Here is a 17,330-nt window from a genome sequence, read left to right as displayed (position 1 = left end):
ACTGAAGTTGTCATTAGAGGACTGAGTTCAAATCCCAGCTCTTCTAATGACCATCTGTAGAACACTGAACAAATCACTTAGCCTGCTTCAGCCTCAGTTTTCTCATCTGTAAAATGAGATTAGACTTGGGGGCCTCTAAAGCCCCTTCCAGCTCCATGATCTGTGATTCTATGGTCCTGAGGCCATCTAGTCAATGGATCCCAGCTTAAGAGTTTAAAGAGACCTCAAAGCCTGCCTCATCCCACCTCCTCATTTTGCAAGTGAGGGAACCAGAGCCCAGAGAAGTCAAATTGTCCACAAAACAAAAGGCCACACGGGTAGTAAATGGTAATAAAGAAGACCCCAAATACTGTGATCTAGGGAAGGCAAATCTGGGCGCCTTAACAACAACATAATTCAGTACTTTGGATTTCTATGATGGAACTCATATGGGACTCGAAGCCTCCTGAAAACCTCCCCCTTTCACCTTTAACAGCATAATTCAAACTACATTTTCCATCTGATTTTCTTTTCTTGGTTGACTTCAGCAATAACTTTTCTTGAAGTCCAAATTGAAGGGATGCTTTTTTCCCTCCTCTTTGATATTTTTCTGCTTTCAAAATGAATTAGGAGCAAGAGAGCAGCTTCTATTAGGTGGGACTGGAAGGTGGCACAAGTCTGCTCTTTCCTGACAGCCAGTGTGGGGCTTATTTTAGAGTGGAAGAAGCCTTCTAGACGAGGGGGTTAATTCTACTCCGACCCGACTTCCTTTCTGATTTCCTGTAACAGAACTGCTTTGTTTTATTTCTCGGCTAATCGATTCATTATGCAATCCCCCAGAATCCCCCATGCCCCCCAACCCAGGAAAAGTCAGATCTTGTCACTTTCAACTTCTCCGTCCACTTGGCCATGTGGCAGAGGCAGTTGTGAGCTCCTGGAGCCCTTTCGGGCTTCCCCCTGGGTTATTGTGAAGGCTTAGGACAAATTACTGTATGCCTGATGACCCTGTCAGGGGAAAACCCTCACACTCAATGCCATCTGGTGGCTGATGAGAACCTCTTTGGAGCATTCTATTTTCTGCATTTCAACTGTGGATTTCATTAGTTAAAAACAGACTCGAACTTTAGACTGCCCAGTTCCTCAGGACTTTTCATTGGCTGACAGGAATATTTTCTTGTGGTTAGATTTTGAAATACAAAGGTCTGATTATATGGGGAAGGTCAGAAGAATGGTGATATTCAAGTCTGATCCCTAAATGAGAATAATTCATAGGATCACAGAGAGAGCTAGAAGGGAGGCTAGCAGTCAACTAGTGCAAACTCCCTATTTTTATTTTTTACAATTGAGGAAACTGATGCCTAGAGAAGTAAATGATTGTTCCTAGATCACCCAGGTAGCAAGTAACAGATCCAGGTATTGAGTTCAGGGCCTTTGTTTCACAATTGACAAGAATTAACACCCTCAAACATTAATTAAGCATCTACTATGTGCCAGGCATTGTGCTAAGGTCTGAGAACCCAAAGAACCCCAATCTTGATAATAATCATTGTTTTGTTTTGTTTTAGCCAGAAAATCTTGAAATGTTCCTAGATAGAGTATGGCCTTAATCATGCTACTGTGTTAGGGCAGTTGAAACAAAGAGATGCCAATAAATGCTTCTGGTGACTGTGTGAATTATTATTTGGTCTGTCTGTGGCTTGAGTTACGTGTATTTTATGTAACCAACTTGGAAGACCCAGGCAAGATGTAGTGGGAAGAATGGGGAGGGGGATTTGGAGTCAAGAGAGAATCAGGTCCAAATCTTGTCTCTGACAATGAATAGCCAGCTGAATGACCATGGGCAAAGTTACTCACCTTTCTGAGCCTCAGTTCCCTCCAACTGCGAAATGTGAATAATAATACTCATGCTACCTATTTCACAGGGCAGTTGAGTTGGCTGGGGACCAGGACTCCATACCTATTTTTGGCCCTTTTCTTGGCCTTCTCTTCCCCGTATCACTTGCCATGGTCTCAATCTCCATCCCTCCTGATCTTTCTGTTGGAACTTTGAACTCCTTCCCCAGATCCCCTAGGTCTTCTGGGTGAACTTTTGCCTTGTATTGCACAAATGCACAACTTCTCACCATTTGGGGGCCTCCTCTTCACCATATCTTCTCTTCCCCCACCCATTTATGCATTGTTTTCTTCCATTAGCAAGTAAATGCCTTGACAGTAGGGATTATTTGTATTTGTATCCATAGTTCTTAGCACAGTGCCTAGAAAATAGTAAGAACTCAAAAAAGATTTGGTCTGATTACCCCACTTCTTTCTCTCTTTTTCTCTCTGTGTCTGTCTCTCTGGATCTATCTCTGAATCTGCCTCTGAATCTCTTTCTCTCTTTTTCTCCCTCTTATCTCGTTCTCTCTCTCCCTCCCTCCCTCTCGCCACATGAGATAATCAATATAACACTCTTTGTTTAAAGCACCATAGAAATGAAACTATTGTCATTAAAGTTTCCCACAAAATATGCATAAAATATGATGTTTGTTTATTATAGAATGGTAGAATATGATTCATGTGACCCCTCAGAGTTCATCCAGTCCAGTCTGTTGCTCTCATCCTAAGTTGTTCACTAGCCTTGGCTTGGAGAGGACCGTGGTGATGGTCTACTCTTGACCACCTCTGGCCCTCCATTACACTTAGGGTGAGATCTAATTGTGAGGAGGCTTTTCCCCCCCAAGCCTAGACCTTCCTGTCTTCAGCTCTTCCCACTTCACATTTTTTTTTTCCTTTAGAGGCAAAGTGAACAAGTCCTGTCCCTGTGGCTCATGGTGGCCCTTCCAAGTCTCTCAGGCGGCTGGTGTGTCCTTCCCAGGTTTTCTCTTCTCCATTTCTCGTCTCATGACCTAGTGTCTACTCCCTTCAACATCTCACTTTCCTATTTCTATGGCCCAGTCTGTCAGACAGCTCCCCAAAATGCACCACCCCAAACACAACGCAATCCTTGTGATTCTCTTTGACCAGGGTAGAGATAACAAGGCTAGCTTCTTCCCACTTATTGTTCATAAAGCTTCTATTTAAACACACACACGCGCGCATATGTAGTGGATTTAATCATCACAATCTATGCAAAGAAGAGTGAGAAAGAGGACAGCATTTATGGATTTCTGCCTGCACAATTTGTTCCTTAAGAAATATCTGTGTCCCTAGAGGGTCATCGTGATGAAGTACATAGAGAGCCAGCTTTGGAGCCAAGAGGACCAGGGTTCAAGTCCTGCCCCTGGCACATGCTGGCTGTGTGATCCTAGACAAATCATTGACTTCTTGGGGCTCTAGGTCAATGGAGTCAAACTCAGATAGGAAGGAACGGGGGTCACTAATCTGTACAGAAGGATCTGTGGCCTCTAGATGTGCTTAGTTTTAAAATGTGATGTAATCTGTTTTTATTATTTAATAATTATATATTAAATCTCTCCCAATTACTTTGTGATCTGGTTCTGGCAGCACCAGGAAGTGTGACAGGTGGCAGGTGGCCCGGGTCTGACGCTTCTGCTCTAGGCAATGATCTAAAACTAGAAGTTGCAAAAGAGTCTGATTTGCACGAGTCGCGGGAATTCCTGACGTTGATGCAAGCACAGGTCATAGATAGACAGACGGACGGACGGACAGACAGATGGACGGATAGACGGACAGATGGATGGATGGACGGATGGATGGATGGATAGATAGATAATTCCTATCCATATATCTCTACTTCTAAGTCTATCTTTCTATTAATACATGGATATATTTATATAGTATAATATATATTATATGTAGCATGTTATTATTTATTATTCCTCACTATTGATCCATCTTGAGCTTACAATCTACTAAGGTCCCAAAATCTTTTTTTCTCATGAACTATTATTGTCTAACCATGTCTCCTCCATCTTGTACTTGTGAAATTGATTTTTAAAAATTAATTTGATGTCTATTATGATGAATTTTCACGTGGTCCCATTTATATGAGGTACCCTGTCAAGGGCTAGACACTGCTAAGTACAGTGTGACTTGTTGAGTCATTTCAGCCCCCATTTGGGACTTTCTTGACCATTTCCTTCTCCATCTCATTTTTACGGATGAGAAAACTGAGGCAAAGGGGTTAAGTGATTTGCCCTAGGTCACACAAGGAAGTGTGTGAGACCAGATTTGAACTTAGGAAGATTGGTCTTTCTGACTCCAAGTCTGCCTCTCTATGCATTATGGTGCCCTCTGGCTGCCCCTATAGGGTGGCAGATGTCCTTAAAGACATAGGAAAGCCATTTTTCAAGCACACCAAGTAGCTTTGTGCCTTTGAAGCACATGCCTTCTCGTATTTTCTTCATTCATGTCCCATTCCAAGATTTCATTGTGGCATGGAAGGAACCATGGCCACTCCAGACAGTGGTAGTTCTTGGCAGTCTAGAACAGCTTGGAGCTTTGGCTCAGGTGTGGGTATCAACTGTCTGAGGATTGCCAGGCTGGGCTCAAGGGCCAGCCCCTTCACGAGGGTGTCTCTTAGCTACCTCAGCTCATGGACACCCCCTACTTTTCAGTGTTAGTGGAGGGCGCTCCCCCAGTTATGGAATGCTGGATCTTTGAGTGGTTGAATCCTCCACTTCATCGAAACATAACGGAAGGTCTGGTGGACTTGCAGGCAGGACAAGTCTCTGTTCAATTCCTGTCTCTGACTTCATGTGACTTTGGGTCACTTGAGTTTTCTAAGACTCGGTTCCACCATCAGCAAGATGAAGATATAATTCCCATAACACTTTCCTCCCAGGGTTATATGGAAAGATCAAATGAAATAATGAATGCAAAGTACTGTGAAACCTTTAAGTGCTTCTAAACAGACACCAATGACTGTTGTTGTGATTCTGCCAAAATCCTCTTCGGATGCTGTCTTCTGGCAAGAAGGCATCTTTGGGTTCCCAAAGGCCATGACAAGATCAGGCCAGTTAGACAAAATGATCCGTCTTGAAGTTTTGAAATGAACAGTGTCCTTCATGCCAAAAAGCCTTGAGGAAATGTGGTGTGTTCAGGCAATCAAGAAGCATTTTCTAAACCCTTACTATGTGCTGGGCACCATCCAAGTCACAAGGCTGCAAAGTGAAAGTACAAGCAGCCCCTGGCCTCAAGGAGCTCACATTCTAATAGGGGAGAGAACATGCAGATAACCTTGTACGTTCAATATACATTCAGGAGAAATGAGAGTGGCTCATGCAGAAAGTACTGGGTAGCACTTGAGAGTCTGGGATAGATTTCATGAAGAAGGTGGTGCTTGAGTGGAGTCTCGAAGGAAGAAGATCCTAAGAGTGGAGATGAGAAAGCTTTCACCCCAAGGATGAAGGGGCTGACCCAACGATAGGGATGCTAAAGATGGAGCCTCTCCTGTAAGAAACCGCAGGCCAGCCAATTTGACTGCACCATAGAAGGACTGAAGGGGTAGGGAGGTGCCAGATGGCAAAAAGTTTTAAATGCCAATGGACTTTGTGCTTGATCCTGGGGGTAATAGGGAGCCCCTAGAGTTATTGAATGATGGAGTAACATGCTTAGATCTGCTGAGTGGAGGCGGGAGGAAGGTGGTGTGATTGTCCTGGTAAGAGGTGATGAGGATTTGGACTGGAGGAGGGATGACGGTGTGAGTGGACAGAGGGCAAGTACCTGAGAGGTGTCTGACCAGCTCTTTGGGGATGAATGAGCATGAGGAATTGAGGCTGATGCTGAGACTGGGATGCTGGGAGACAGGAAGGGTAGCGGTCCCCGGACAGTAAGTAATAAGGAAGTCTGGAAGAGAAGAGGATTTGGGCAAAAAGTGAGCACTGTCCTAGTCTGAGTGGGACCGATTCATTCTTAGAGGTTCCTTCCTGACTTTAGCGGGAAAGTCTATACCATAGAATTATAGAACTTGAAAGCCTAGAGGAAGCTTATCAATCATCTTCTCCAATCCCACAATTTTCAAATGAGACAGTGCAGGGAAGCTATCATTATAATAACAATGACAGCTAGCATGTAAGGTTTGCAAAGCACTTTGCAAACAATGTCACACCACAACCCTGGAAGACAGGAGCTTTTATTTATACCCATTTTGCAAGTGTGGAAACTGAGACAGACAGAGGTTAAATGACTCACCCAAGGTCACCCAGCTGGAAACTAAGGCAGGCAGTGGTAAAGTGACTTGCTCAGGGATACATAGCTAATAAGTGTCTGAGGACAGTTTGAATGCAGGTCCTCAGCTCTGTCTGCTGTGCTGTGAGCGGGAAGTGTAACAGTGACAGTCAGAGTACCTGGCACTTTCACTTACTACTTGTATGACTTTAGGCAAGCCACGCAACCCTCTGGGCCTCAGTATTGTCATCTAAAATAGGGAGATTGGACAAGATAAGGGCCCGTGCATCCCTTCTAGACCTCAATTTATGACCCAAGGAACCAAGTAATTTTTAATTCTGTTCTTTTCTAGCCCATAAGAATGATTCAAGTTGAACAAAAGTTGAGAGTTAATATGTTCTAACCGACTGGTCTTAGGTGACAGGTGTGTGAGAGTGACACCAGAGTATTGCCTCATATAAGTTGCACAGATGACTGTCAGTTTCCTCAGCTATAGAGTCAGGGGATTGGACTAGATGACCCCTGGTGACATTGAGATGGACGTGGGTCTGGGGTCAGAGTCCCTGGTTCTAACCCTAGCTCTGCTGCTCCCTGCCTGTGTGACCTTAGGCTAGTCATCCAACTTCTTGGGGCCTCAGTTTTCTCATCTGTAAAGTTGGGTAGGGAAGACATGGGACTAGATGACCTTTAAGGTGCTTTCTGCCCTAAATCTACAATCCTGATCTGGCCTTCTTGCCTCCTGCCATCCGGCCTCCAAAGTCTGAGCCTTGGGTGCCATCTTGTGGCAAGAAAGAATATAGGCTTATATATAGACTAGAGATGTCACAAGGGATCTTAGAGGTCATAGGATCATCTAGGGAATGTAAGGATGAGGGAATGTGAGCCCAACAGAGTGAAATGACCAGCTCAGCATCGCCCAGGGAGTAAGTGACAGCAACGGCATTGGAAAGAGGGTCTTCAAATGCCCTTTCCAGCAGGGCAACGTTGACTCTGCTCTCAAGAGTGACATCTGTAACAGCTATTTAACATCTGCTTGGGCATTTCCACTGACGGGAAGTTCAGCACCTTGGGAAATGGCCCATGGCCTTGTTGGACACCTAGAATTGTTAGATGAGCTGGAGCACACCTTCCGGTAACTTCTACTGATCCATCCTTCTCTCTGGAATCACACCTTCCACCCCCCCCCCCCCCCCCCCCAAAAAAAAATCTCTACTCCTTCTGGACAATAGCACCTACCTTACATGGTGGTTGTGAGGATCGAATGGGATCCCCCCAATGCTGACCCTTCTAGCTACCTTATGTTTATCTACTTTGTGTGGGCATTATTTGTTCTTCTCATATTTATTGTGCATTTTGTGTACATATATGGGAAGACATATATGTGTGTGTATATACCTATATATGTAAATATGTGTGTGAGTGTCTTCCCCCTTTATGATACAAGCTCTTTGTGAGTAGGAATTATTTCATTCTTAGTATTTCTATTCCCAGGCTTAACACAATACCCAGAACATAGAAGGTGCTCAGTAAATATTTGCTGATTGATTAAGTGCCATGCCTAGGGTCATGCAGCTATTAAGAGACTGAGAAGGAAGAGGAAGGTGAGCCCAGCACTGTCTTCACATTCTACTCCTGTCCGGGATTTCCCGTCCCATGGCCTTAGCACCTTGGTTGACAGTTCTCCATTGACCTATTTGCCTATGTGCCAGGGGAGCTCACTCTTATGTTTACCTGGGTTTACTCACTAATCCCTTTAGCAAGTGAAAGCCCCTGATTAATGCTTCTAGCTACTTAACTAATCCTTGCTTCTCTTAGCCTACTGACTTGTGATTAGCTGTAGTTTTTGTAAACCCCAATAAAAAGAAACTTGGATACTTTCACCCTTTGCATCTTTCCTCTGATGTCAAACAGAAGAGGTCAGTGGGGAATGGCTGAAGAATTTAAAGCATATGAATGGGGTGAGAAAAATGAAAGTGACAGTTTCAGAGAAATCCAGGAAGACTTAGATGAACGTTGAGAGACTTAGAAACTCTACTGGCTGCGGTGACCAACCACAAGTCCCCAGGAGTCATGATGAAACATCTGACCCACTTCCTGACAGAGAGCGTGACTCATCGTGCAGACTGAGAAATAGCTTTTTGGACATGGACAAGGCAGGAATTCATTTTGCTTGACTATACATGTTTGTAATGGATTTTGTTTTTCTTAACTGGGGTGTAGGGGGAATTTGGAGGGAAATAAAGTGGACTTTAGACTTTTGTTGATTGAAAAAAAAAAAGATAAAATGCTATAATTAGGGGAAAAATCTTCTAACCCTTAGTACCTTCTTCCTCCTTTTCTGACATTTTGCCACCACCACTGCAGAATCAAAAAGTAGTTGAAGAGTTCTAAAGGCCATTTGTTTCATGAGTTGCCATGGCCAAAGAAGTCATAGCCTACTGACTAACCTCCTGATGAAGAGCCTTTCCATACTTACCAAGGCTTGTCTTTGGATAGCCAGTGAAATGCATTTCTGGAAATAGATGGTGTTAATTATTTTAAAATAATTTAAAATAATTTATATAAAATAAAAATAACAAAAGCATCAAGAAATAAAAAAAAAATTAATAGACTGGAAAACATTGGAATAAAATTTCTGTAAAAGATGGATGTAGGGGCTGCTAGGTGGCGCAGTGAGTAAAGTGCCGGCCCTGGAGTCAGGAAGACCAGAGTTCAGTTCCAGCCTCAGACACTTAACACCCACCCACCCACACACACACACACACACACACACACACACACAAACTAGCCATGCAACCTTGGGCAAGTTACTTAACCCCAATTGCCCTCCAAAAAAAAAGATGAATGTAAAAATTCTATGGAATGGTCAAAAGAGACAGAATGGCAAAATTGATAGAAAGTTGACCTCAGAGTCAGGACCATCTTACTAGTAAAGCTGGGTTTTCCTTTCATACTTTCTTTAAAAAAAAAAAAAAAAAAAAACTCAATATGGCATTATAGAAGTATATTAAAGCAGCTAGGTGGCACAATGGATAGAGCACCATACCTAGAGTCTGGAAGACCTGTGTTCAAATCTGGCCTCAGACACTTATTAGCTATGTGACCCTGGGTGACTCACTTAACCTTGTTTGCCTCAGTTTTTCTCATGTATAAAATGAGCCAGAGAAGAAAATGGCAAACCACTCCAGTATCTCTGCTAAGGAAATCCCAGTTGGACACAACTGAAAAATGATTAAACTGAACATGGCATTATATGATAAGAGCTAGGAAACTTGTTTTCTATATCACCTGGAAACCATTGTTTCAGCATAAGAACTGAGGCATATAAAAATGTGGAAATATAGGAGGATTGTCTAAGGTTTAAATGATGGGATTGTGACAGCAACTCATTTTAGGAAATAGAAGAAAAACATCAGAAGGGAACATGAACACACATGGGACTCTTTTTGTCGAAATGAATATATACTTAAAAAACAAAATAACAGAATGATTGTTTCTAAGTTTTTTTTAATTTTTGCATATGCAAATATTTGTTAATGAGCTCATATGAACTGTTATTAGTTGTGGATGTAGTTTTATGCCTGTAGAAGTGAGGACTCATGGGGGAGGGGGAAGATATGAAAACTGTAGTCCAGTATTGAAAGATTTGGAGAATAGCAATTAGGTTTGTTCTGCTGAACTCTTGGACACAAAACCAGGAGCAAATGGGAAAGGGAGACATAGGCTTCATTGAAGGAAAGATTTCCTAACAATAAGGGAATCTCTAAAGTGAGTTGTGCTGCCTTGGAAAGGAAGGGTAGAACTGGGTTCCCATTCATTGGAGGTCTTCACACCAAGATTGAAATACTAGTTTTCAGTGACGACATAAAGGGGACTGGGGAGGGAAGGAGACATATTCAGGTATTGGCTGACTTGAGAGGCAGTGTGATGTAGTGTGTAGAGAGCTGACCTGGGAGCTAAGAAGTCTGAGGTCAAGTTATGCTCTGAGTTCTACTGTAACTCTGGCACTCATCAGAGCTTTCTATCACAGAAACAGTGCCAGCCTCCATTGGTAGAGGGAATTTTCTCACCTGGAAGGAAAATAACATTGGGCTTATAGGCCTGGCTCCTGTGCTCATTGGTTGGACTAGATAAGCGCCAAGATTCTGTAATTCTAGAATGATCTCATATTCCTCACTCTTCAATTCCTACCTTTGGACAATTATCTTCCTTTGTTTCCTAATGATTGCACCACTGGAAACCATAGAGAAGGGAGCAATGGAGAGAATTGGACTTTGCACTTGAATTAGTTCAATCATGGGAATGATACAGCCTTTGAAAACTCACATTCCAGGTTATTTCTATATTTTAAAAAAATACTGTAAATTTTCAAAAATGCATTGGCTAGATGGTCAAAGAATATGAACCAGCAGTTTTCAAAGGAAGAAATCCAAACAATTGGGCAGCTAGGTGGCACAGTGAATAGAGCACCGGCCCTGGAGTCAGGAGGACCTGAGTTCAAATCCGACCTCAGACACTAAACACACACACACACACACACACACACACACACACACACACACTAGCCGTGTGACCTTGGGCAAGTCGCTTAACCCCAATTGCCCTACCTTCCCCCTTCCAAAAAAGAAAAACAAAAACAAAAAGAAATCCAAACTATTGATAACAATAAGGGGAAAAAAGTCCCACATCATTGATAATTAGAGAAATGCAAATTAAAGCAATTCTCTTCACCCCTATATCCACCATATTGACAATGTTGATTAAAAACAAAGAAAATAACATGATGGAAGGGCTGCAGGAAAGAAAGGCACATGTACATTAGTGATAGAACTGAAAATCGGTCTAATCATTCTGGAAAACAGTTTGGAACTATAGCCCCAAAGTTATTAAGCTATTCAACTGCATATCATCTTGGACCAATATGGTACTATTATGCCTATAATGCAAAAAGGTCAATGAAAGAGGAAAAGAACTTAAATGTACAAAAATATTTATAGCAGCTCTTTTTATAGTAGCAAAGAACTGGAAAGTTAGGGAGTTCACATCAATAGCTTAATAAGTTAATATTATTGTGTCACAAGAAATGATGAAAGGCATTGTGTCAGAGAAACCTGTAAAGACTTTTATGAACTGATGCAGAGGAAAGCAAGCTGAACCAGGAAGATAATTTTTTTTTAATAATTATATTGTAAAACTAACTTTGAGAGAATTGAGAACTGTGCAATGGCCACCATGATGCCAAAGGACCAATGATGAAACATGCCCCACTACTCATCTTTTGACTAAGAGGTGATGGATTTAGGGTAATGAATGACACCATTTTTGGACATGATGAATGCAGAGATTTGTTTCACTTGACTATATTTGCTATAAGAATTTTTTTTCAATAAGGGGAGCGGGGGGAAAGGAGAAAAAAAGGTAGATTTTGGTTAATTGAAAAAAAATTTAATTTAAAATAATTCAGGCAGAATTGATTTAGTTTAAAAATTGGATGATTTACTTTTCTCTTTCTAGATTTCACTCCATCATGGCTAGAATTGCTCGGGAAAATAGGTTGCCTACAAAGTTAGATAGAAGCTTAATACAATCCATCAAGAATGCACAGATCTGCACACCAGGTAAATGGAATCCAGTTGAACTTTTTGTATGTAGAACTTATGGAACTAATATACCCAAAGAGAAATTGAAAGGTGGCCACTCACCATCCTGTTTGTCCTCCTCTGGATCCTGACCAGTTTGCCAATGTTCTTCCCAAAATGCCACCCCAAGAAGCATTCCAAGAACACAATATTACAGATGTTGTTTGACCATGGCAGAGTACAGGGCACTATGAACTTGAACAATCTGTCTACTGTGTCTCTCTTCACAAAGTTTAAAATAGCATTGATTTTTTTTGGCATCTGCGTCATACTTGTGTGCTTATACCGAACCTGCTAAAACCCCCTGGGTCTTTTACTGTTGCCACACCTTTCCTATCTTATACTCAGGAAACTGATTTTTTTAAATCCCTCAGATGTAAGGCTTTAAAATTACCTCTAAGATCACATCCCGTTAAATCCAGTGTATCTTTAAAATCACTCTTGCGATCCCGACTTTTTACTCCAATGTCATAGTGATCTTGCCCGGTTTTGTGTTATCTGAAAATCTGATCTTCATTAAAATTATTAATGAAATTGAACAGTCCAGGGCCAAGGACAAATCCTTGAACCATTCCAGCAGAGATGTCTTTACAAATTATCATTGACCTATTAACGATAGCTCTTTGGGTTTAAACATTCACATGGTTATGAATTCACATGGCCATAAGGCTGTAACAGTCATAGGAGTACCACGATCCTTAGCAATTCTGTGCCTTTCTTCTATCCGTACCATTAGTGCCTTTGGGAATCACCCTAAGTAGGGTGTAGCCATTTGCTGTAACAATTCTCCGGAGGTGTTTTGTTGAGTTCTGGATTAACGCTATAAAATGACAGAAGACTTTTCTATTAGCATAGGATATCAGCAAACAACCGCCTTATTCCTCTTTGGTGAGGAGGCACCAATCAGCACAGCTTTTATTTTTTTTTTTTTCTATGACTCTTAGGCCAGCCAAGGGTGATCTCTAGATCACTGGACCACAGAACTTTCAAGTTAGAAAGGACTTCAAAGTTCATCTAGTGCAACCCATACCTTACCAAGCTTATAAACATACTTGGCAAGCAGTCATCTAAAATTTGCTTGAAGAACTTCAATGACCTTCAAAGACCTTCACTAGACCTTAAGGCATTCTGCCCTACTTTTTTTTTTTTTTTACGCCAAATCCAATTCCTTTCCACGTACTGTGTTAGGAAGTGTTTCTTATAAGCAAACCGTAATTTACTTTTTTACAACTCCATAGGAAGTAATCTCAAATTTTATCTACTCTAAGCTTCCCCTACAACTTTACAGATGAAGAAACTGAGGTCCAGGATGGTTAAGTTTAACACCGTAAGCCTACCTGAAGGCAACTCTCTTGGCTTCTCGAACATTGAGCGCAAGAGGTACTAGGGAATAAGAAGAAAAGGTCCTTGGACTAGCAGGTCTAAGGTGACCTTGCTGCCCATGATACTCTGAATTATTCCATAAGGGCTACCATGCAATGGTTCAAATAGCAGAGAGAAATATACTGCTGTTGTTCCATTTCCTAAGGCCATTGCTGCCATCTGCTGGGGTCTGCAAAACATGACATTTCTAATCATCCCAGTAAGAGAAGGATCAAACGGAGATGAAGGCTTTCTCTCTACTTCTGGCAGCCTCTAGTCCCTGGGCAGGGCCCCCAGCCCAACACTCCCCATTTCTCAGAGGCAACGTTGAGGCATGTGAGGAATTTATGCACACATCAGTATAACTTATTTTTTTCCACCAGAGAGATACTCTGGAGAAATTGTATGACAATTACTTTTTTTTTAGAAATTCAAATGATACCCTAATTCTCCAGAAAAAAATCCCGTGCTGAATAATTTTGGAAATCAAATAACTGAAGGTATAGAATATTTTTGGAGCTGATTGGGGTTGGATGTGGATGCAATAATGGGCTAATAGAATACTGTGCATCTGTTAGCTATTATTCTTCTCTGGATTTCAGCATTTGGCAAGGTGTTTCATGTTTTCCTTGTGTAGTAACGTTAAGTATATTGCAAATGCAGAATTCACCTACTGTGTTTCCCCGATAATAAGACACTGTCTTATTAATTTTTTTGGAAAGAAAAACACCAGAGGGCTTATTTTTAGGGGAGGGCTTATGTTGTCCTGCCTCAGTTCTCCTCTGCGGCACTGCTCTCAATGGCGCCAGCAAGCAAATCACTGGGGAAGAACAGGATGACGTGCTCACTGCTGCAGCTCTGATTGGATGCAGCTCGGAGCGCAGCGTGCGTTTCACGGGGGGGGGGGGACGGTGCATACAGGGCGACGCGTAATGTAGCGTGTAACGCTGGGGATCACCTTCACTACAGTAGCAATCTCAACAGGGCTTATTTTCGGGGGAGGGCTTATTTTAGAGGAATCTTACACAGTAAGGGAAGGGCTTATTTTTGGGATAGGTCTTATTATCGGGGAAACACAGTATGTGGAGTCAGAAATGCTTGTTGTTTGATCAAGGTGGTTCAGACCAAAAGAATAGATGTTAAAGCATTGATGTTGACTTGAACTTTAGTGGAATTCATCATACATCTGTGCTTGGTCCTGTGTGGTTCAGATTTTTTGCCAATGACTTGGATTTTAGAATAGGCCAGGCATGATTTCACAGCTTGCAATCATTCCATGGTAGATGCCATCTCTCCCGTATCACAAAGGATGGAAGGATGTAGCGGATGCAAGTTTACACTATTCTTATTGTTTGTTTATTATGTAAAACAGCATTTCCCCTCACTTTCCAGTCTTCTTCACACCTCACACCCCCTCCCCCCCAAGCCTCACATTCTTCCATCCAACAACATTGGCCTCTTTGCTCCTTCTCAAACAAGACACTTCATTCCCAAATGCAGGTGTTTCCTCCAGCTGTTTCCCATGCCTGAGATGGTCTCCCTCCTCACCTCTGCCTCTGCTTTCCCTGACTTCCTTTAAATCTCATCAAAAATCCCACCTTTGAGAAGAAGGCTTTCCCAAGCCTTCTTAACTCCATTGCCTTCCCTCTATTCACCCTGCGTATAGCTTCTTTACACAGAGCTGTTTGCATATTGTCTCCCCCATCAGATTGTGAATTCCTCCATGGCAGAGACTGTCCTTTTACCTCTCTTTGTGTCCATAGCTCTTATGAGAGGGCCTGGAACACAGCCAGGGCTTCCTGAATGTTTATTGACTAATAGGAGAGCTTGCCACCTTAAAAGGCTATCCTTCAACAAAGAATACACTATATATTGTATACATTAATACGTTATTGAAGAATACATGAAAACTATATCTTATTCTTGAGAGAAATAGCTGTAAAGATAACCTAGTTAGGCAACCCTCTACTCATTAATATCAGGACAGACATGAAAAAGACATCTGCTCTGGGAAGGAGCCCCCCACTGTCAGGGGGGAGATCCACAAGCACTCCAGCTCACGATGAATAAGGATGCCCTAGAGATGGTGAGGTCTCCAATTGTTCCTTTTTGATGATGGCATTGTGCTGATTGCTCCAAACCTTGCAACCTCCCAAGTGAGATTCATAAACATCTACAGGAATTTGGCTTAAGTATCCTCACAAGAAAGACCAAGTGGATGAAGAATGCCCGTCTTCTAGCCTCTGACCTGCGATTGGATGAGCAATGTGTAGAGCTCTTGCATAAGTGTATGTATTTCAGACAGACATTGAAAATAGACTTTGATTTATGTCCACAATCAAACATGATGGGGAGAGTAGCTCTACAGACTTTGGGAAATAAATTGCAAAATCTTCGAGTGACTTCATATTTCTCCCTGGAACAAAGACTCATCTTTTCAATGTCAATATTTTTCTGATATTGGAAGGACATGGTAGATCTGACTCCAGAGTTAGAGACTGTTGGACATACAATCCATGCCATGATCTCACAGGGAATAACAATGATCATAGCTAGCATTTATATAACAAGTTAAAGTTTGCAAAGCACTCTGACTTGTAATATGCTTGTTGTGAAAGAAATACCACGTGATTCACACAGCACCAACAACTGAAGGGGGATCTTGGCTACTCAACATAAACTTGCCAAAAAATGAGAAGAGAATGATCCAGACTTTTCAAGGGGTCATAGTTCGAAAATACATTGAGAAGCAAGTCCATGCTACTGTGACCTCCACAACCACAAAACTTGAGCCTAAGCCATCGTCCACTTTTTATTATTTTTTGTCCCCAAGTGGTACCATATCCTTCAGAAGATCTCTGACCTTCCACTTCAGAGAAGACAAGGTCTCACCTCAAGCCAAAGAGTCAACTTTCAATTCAGATGAAGATGATGATGATGATAATTCATGAGCCTCATGAGTGAGCAGTTCTTCTTCATTGCCCTCCACTGAACACTCACTTTCACCTTCTCTTTCTCTCCCTACTCTTACTACCTCCACACTCACACACGTACTTAGCAAAAGGAGCAAACACTGCCTTTAAAAAAAATGCATTTTTAAAATGAGTACTTGGATGGAATATTAAATAAATGTTTCTTTTTACTGATGGCTATTTGCTAATAACGTTGCCATTCATTCATTATCCAAAAATATGTTATGCTCAACTAAGTAAAAGAGAAGTTAGGAAACTTACTGATCTATATAGTACAAAGGTCTGTGGTTTTGTCTATATATGATAGACAAGTCCTAGGGAGTTGCATGAGACCCATAGAGCTAGTGCCAGAGGTGAGAAATGAATCCTGTTCTTTTTTATTTTAAACACAAGGCTCATTCCACTCCAGCAGGATGTAGCCCTATGGGGCAGTCATTAAATCTGCCCCCCACCTCAAGGATACACACTTCTTGAGGAAAGGGAAAATTTTACTTTGCTTTGAATTCCAAGTGCCAAGAAAGATTAGTGAGAGATCAAACTGAGCAAAGACATTGCAAGGGTTTCTGAGAATAAAACTGGGAGGACAAAAAAAAACCCTAAGAAAAGATAGAACAGATCTACACACATTTTTCTAATAAAAAAGAATTATTTTATCATCGAGGACAGTGGAACCACCATCCTTGGACTCTAACACTGTGATCCTAGATGTGCTTATAGAGATAGTGGGAATAACACTAAAGAAACCAAAGGTGAGCAAAGCAACTGGATTAGCTCAGGAACACATGAAAAAGGTATGGGGCATTCTGGTGCAACACAATTGTGAGAAAACCAAAGGATATATTCTTAAGGCATCTAAAATAGAGGAAAATACTACAATCGTGAAAAATATTTTTGAAACTATTAATGCCAAAAATGGTGGTTGAAAGACCATCAACAACTAATAATCAAAATACAAACATAAAAGAACCTACCACAAATCTGTTCTGCATCCTCTCCCAGAGCCTTCTTCAGTGCTGAGCCCAGAACAAAAGTAACTTCTGTGGCCTCTCAGGATTTCTTCACCCCCCTTTTTCATTCTCTGAAATTATGTTGGTGTATAATCTGCAATTGGACCTATTGTGGTCTCTTCATTGATTCTTATTATAGTTACTTCAAATAAAAATGACCAGATTTCTTGTGAAATCAAATTGATTGTTGCCTTTTGGGGGAGGGAAGGAGGAATGAAGAGAGAGAGAGAGAGAGAGAGAGAGAGAGAGAGAGAGAGAGAGAG

At 41.7% G+C, this 17,330-nt stretch overlaps 1 protein-coding gene across 1 annotated transcript in view; it reads left to right on the top strand.

Annotated features, from left to right (window-relative positions):
- LOC138164792 (ubiquitin-conjugating enzyme E2 U-like) overlaps nt 1-17,330 on the top strand; it is a 69,820-nt gene that overhangs the window by 48,425 nt on the left and 4,065 nt on the right. The window contains exon 9 of the mRNA XM_069092739.1: nt 11,602-11,705. Coding sequence (XP_068948840.1) covers nt 11,602-11,705 — 104 coding nt within the window. The remainder of the gene's footprint in view (nt 1-11,601; nt 11,706-17,330) is intronic.

Source organism: Petaurus breviceps, unplaced genomic scaffold (genome assembly GCF_028583685.1).
Source record: "Petaurus breviceps papuanus isolate PSGF00001 unplaced genomic scaffold, PetGlider_PUasm1.0 207, whole genome shotgun sequence".
NCBI classification, from domain to species: Eukaryota; Metazoa; Chordata; class Mammalia; order Diprotodontia; family Petauridae; genus Petaurus; species Petaurus breviceps.
This window is presented reverse-complemented; position numbering and strand designations above follow the sequence as displayed.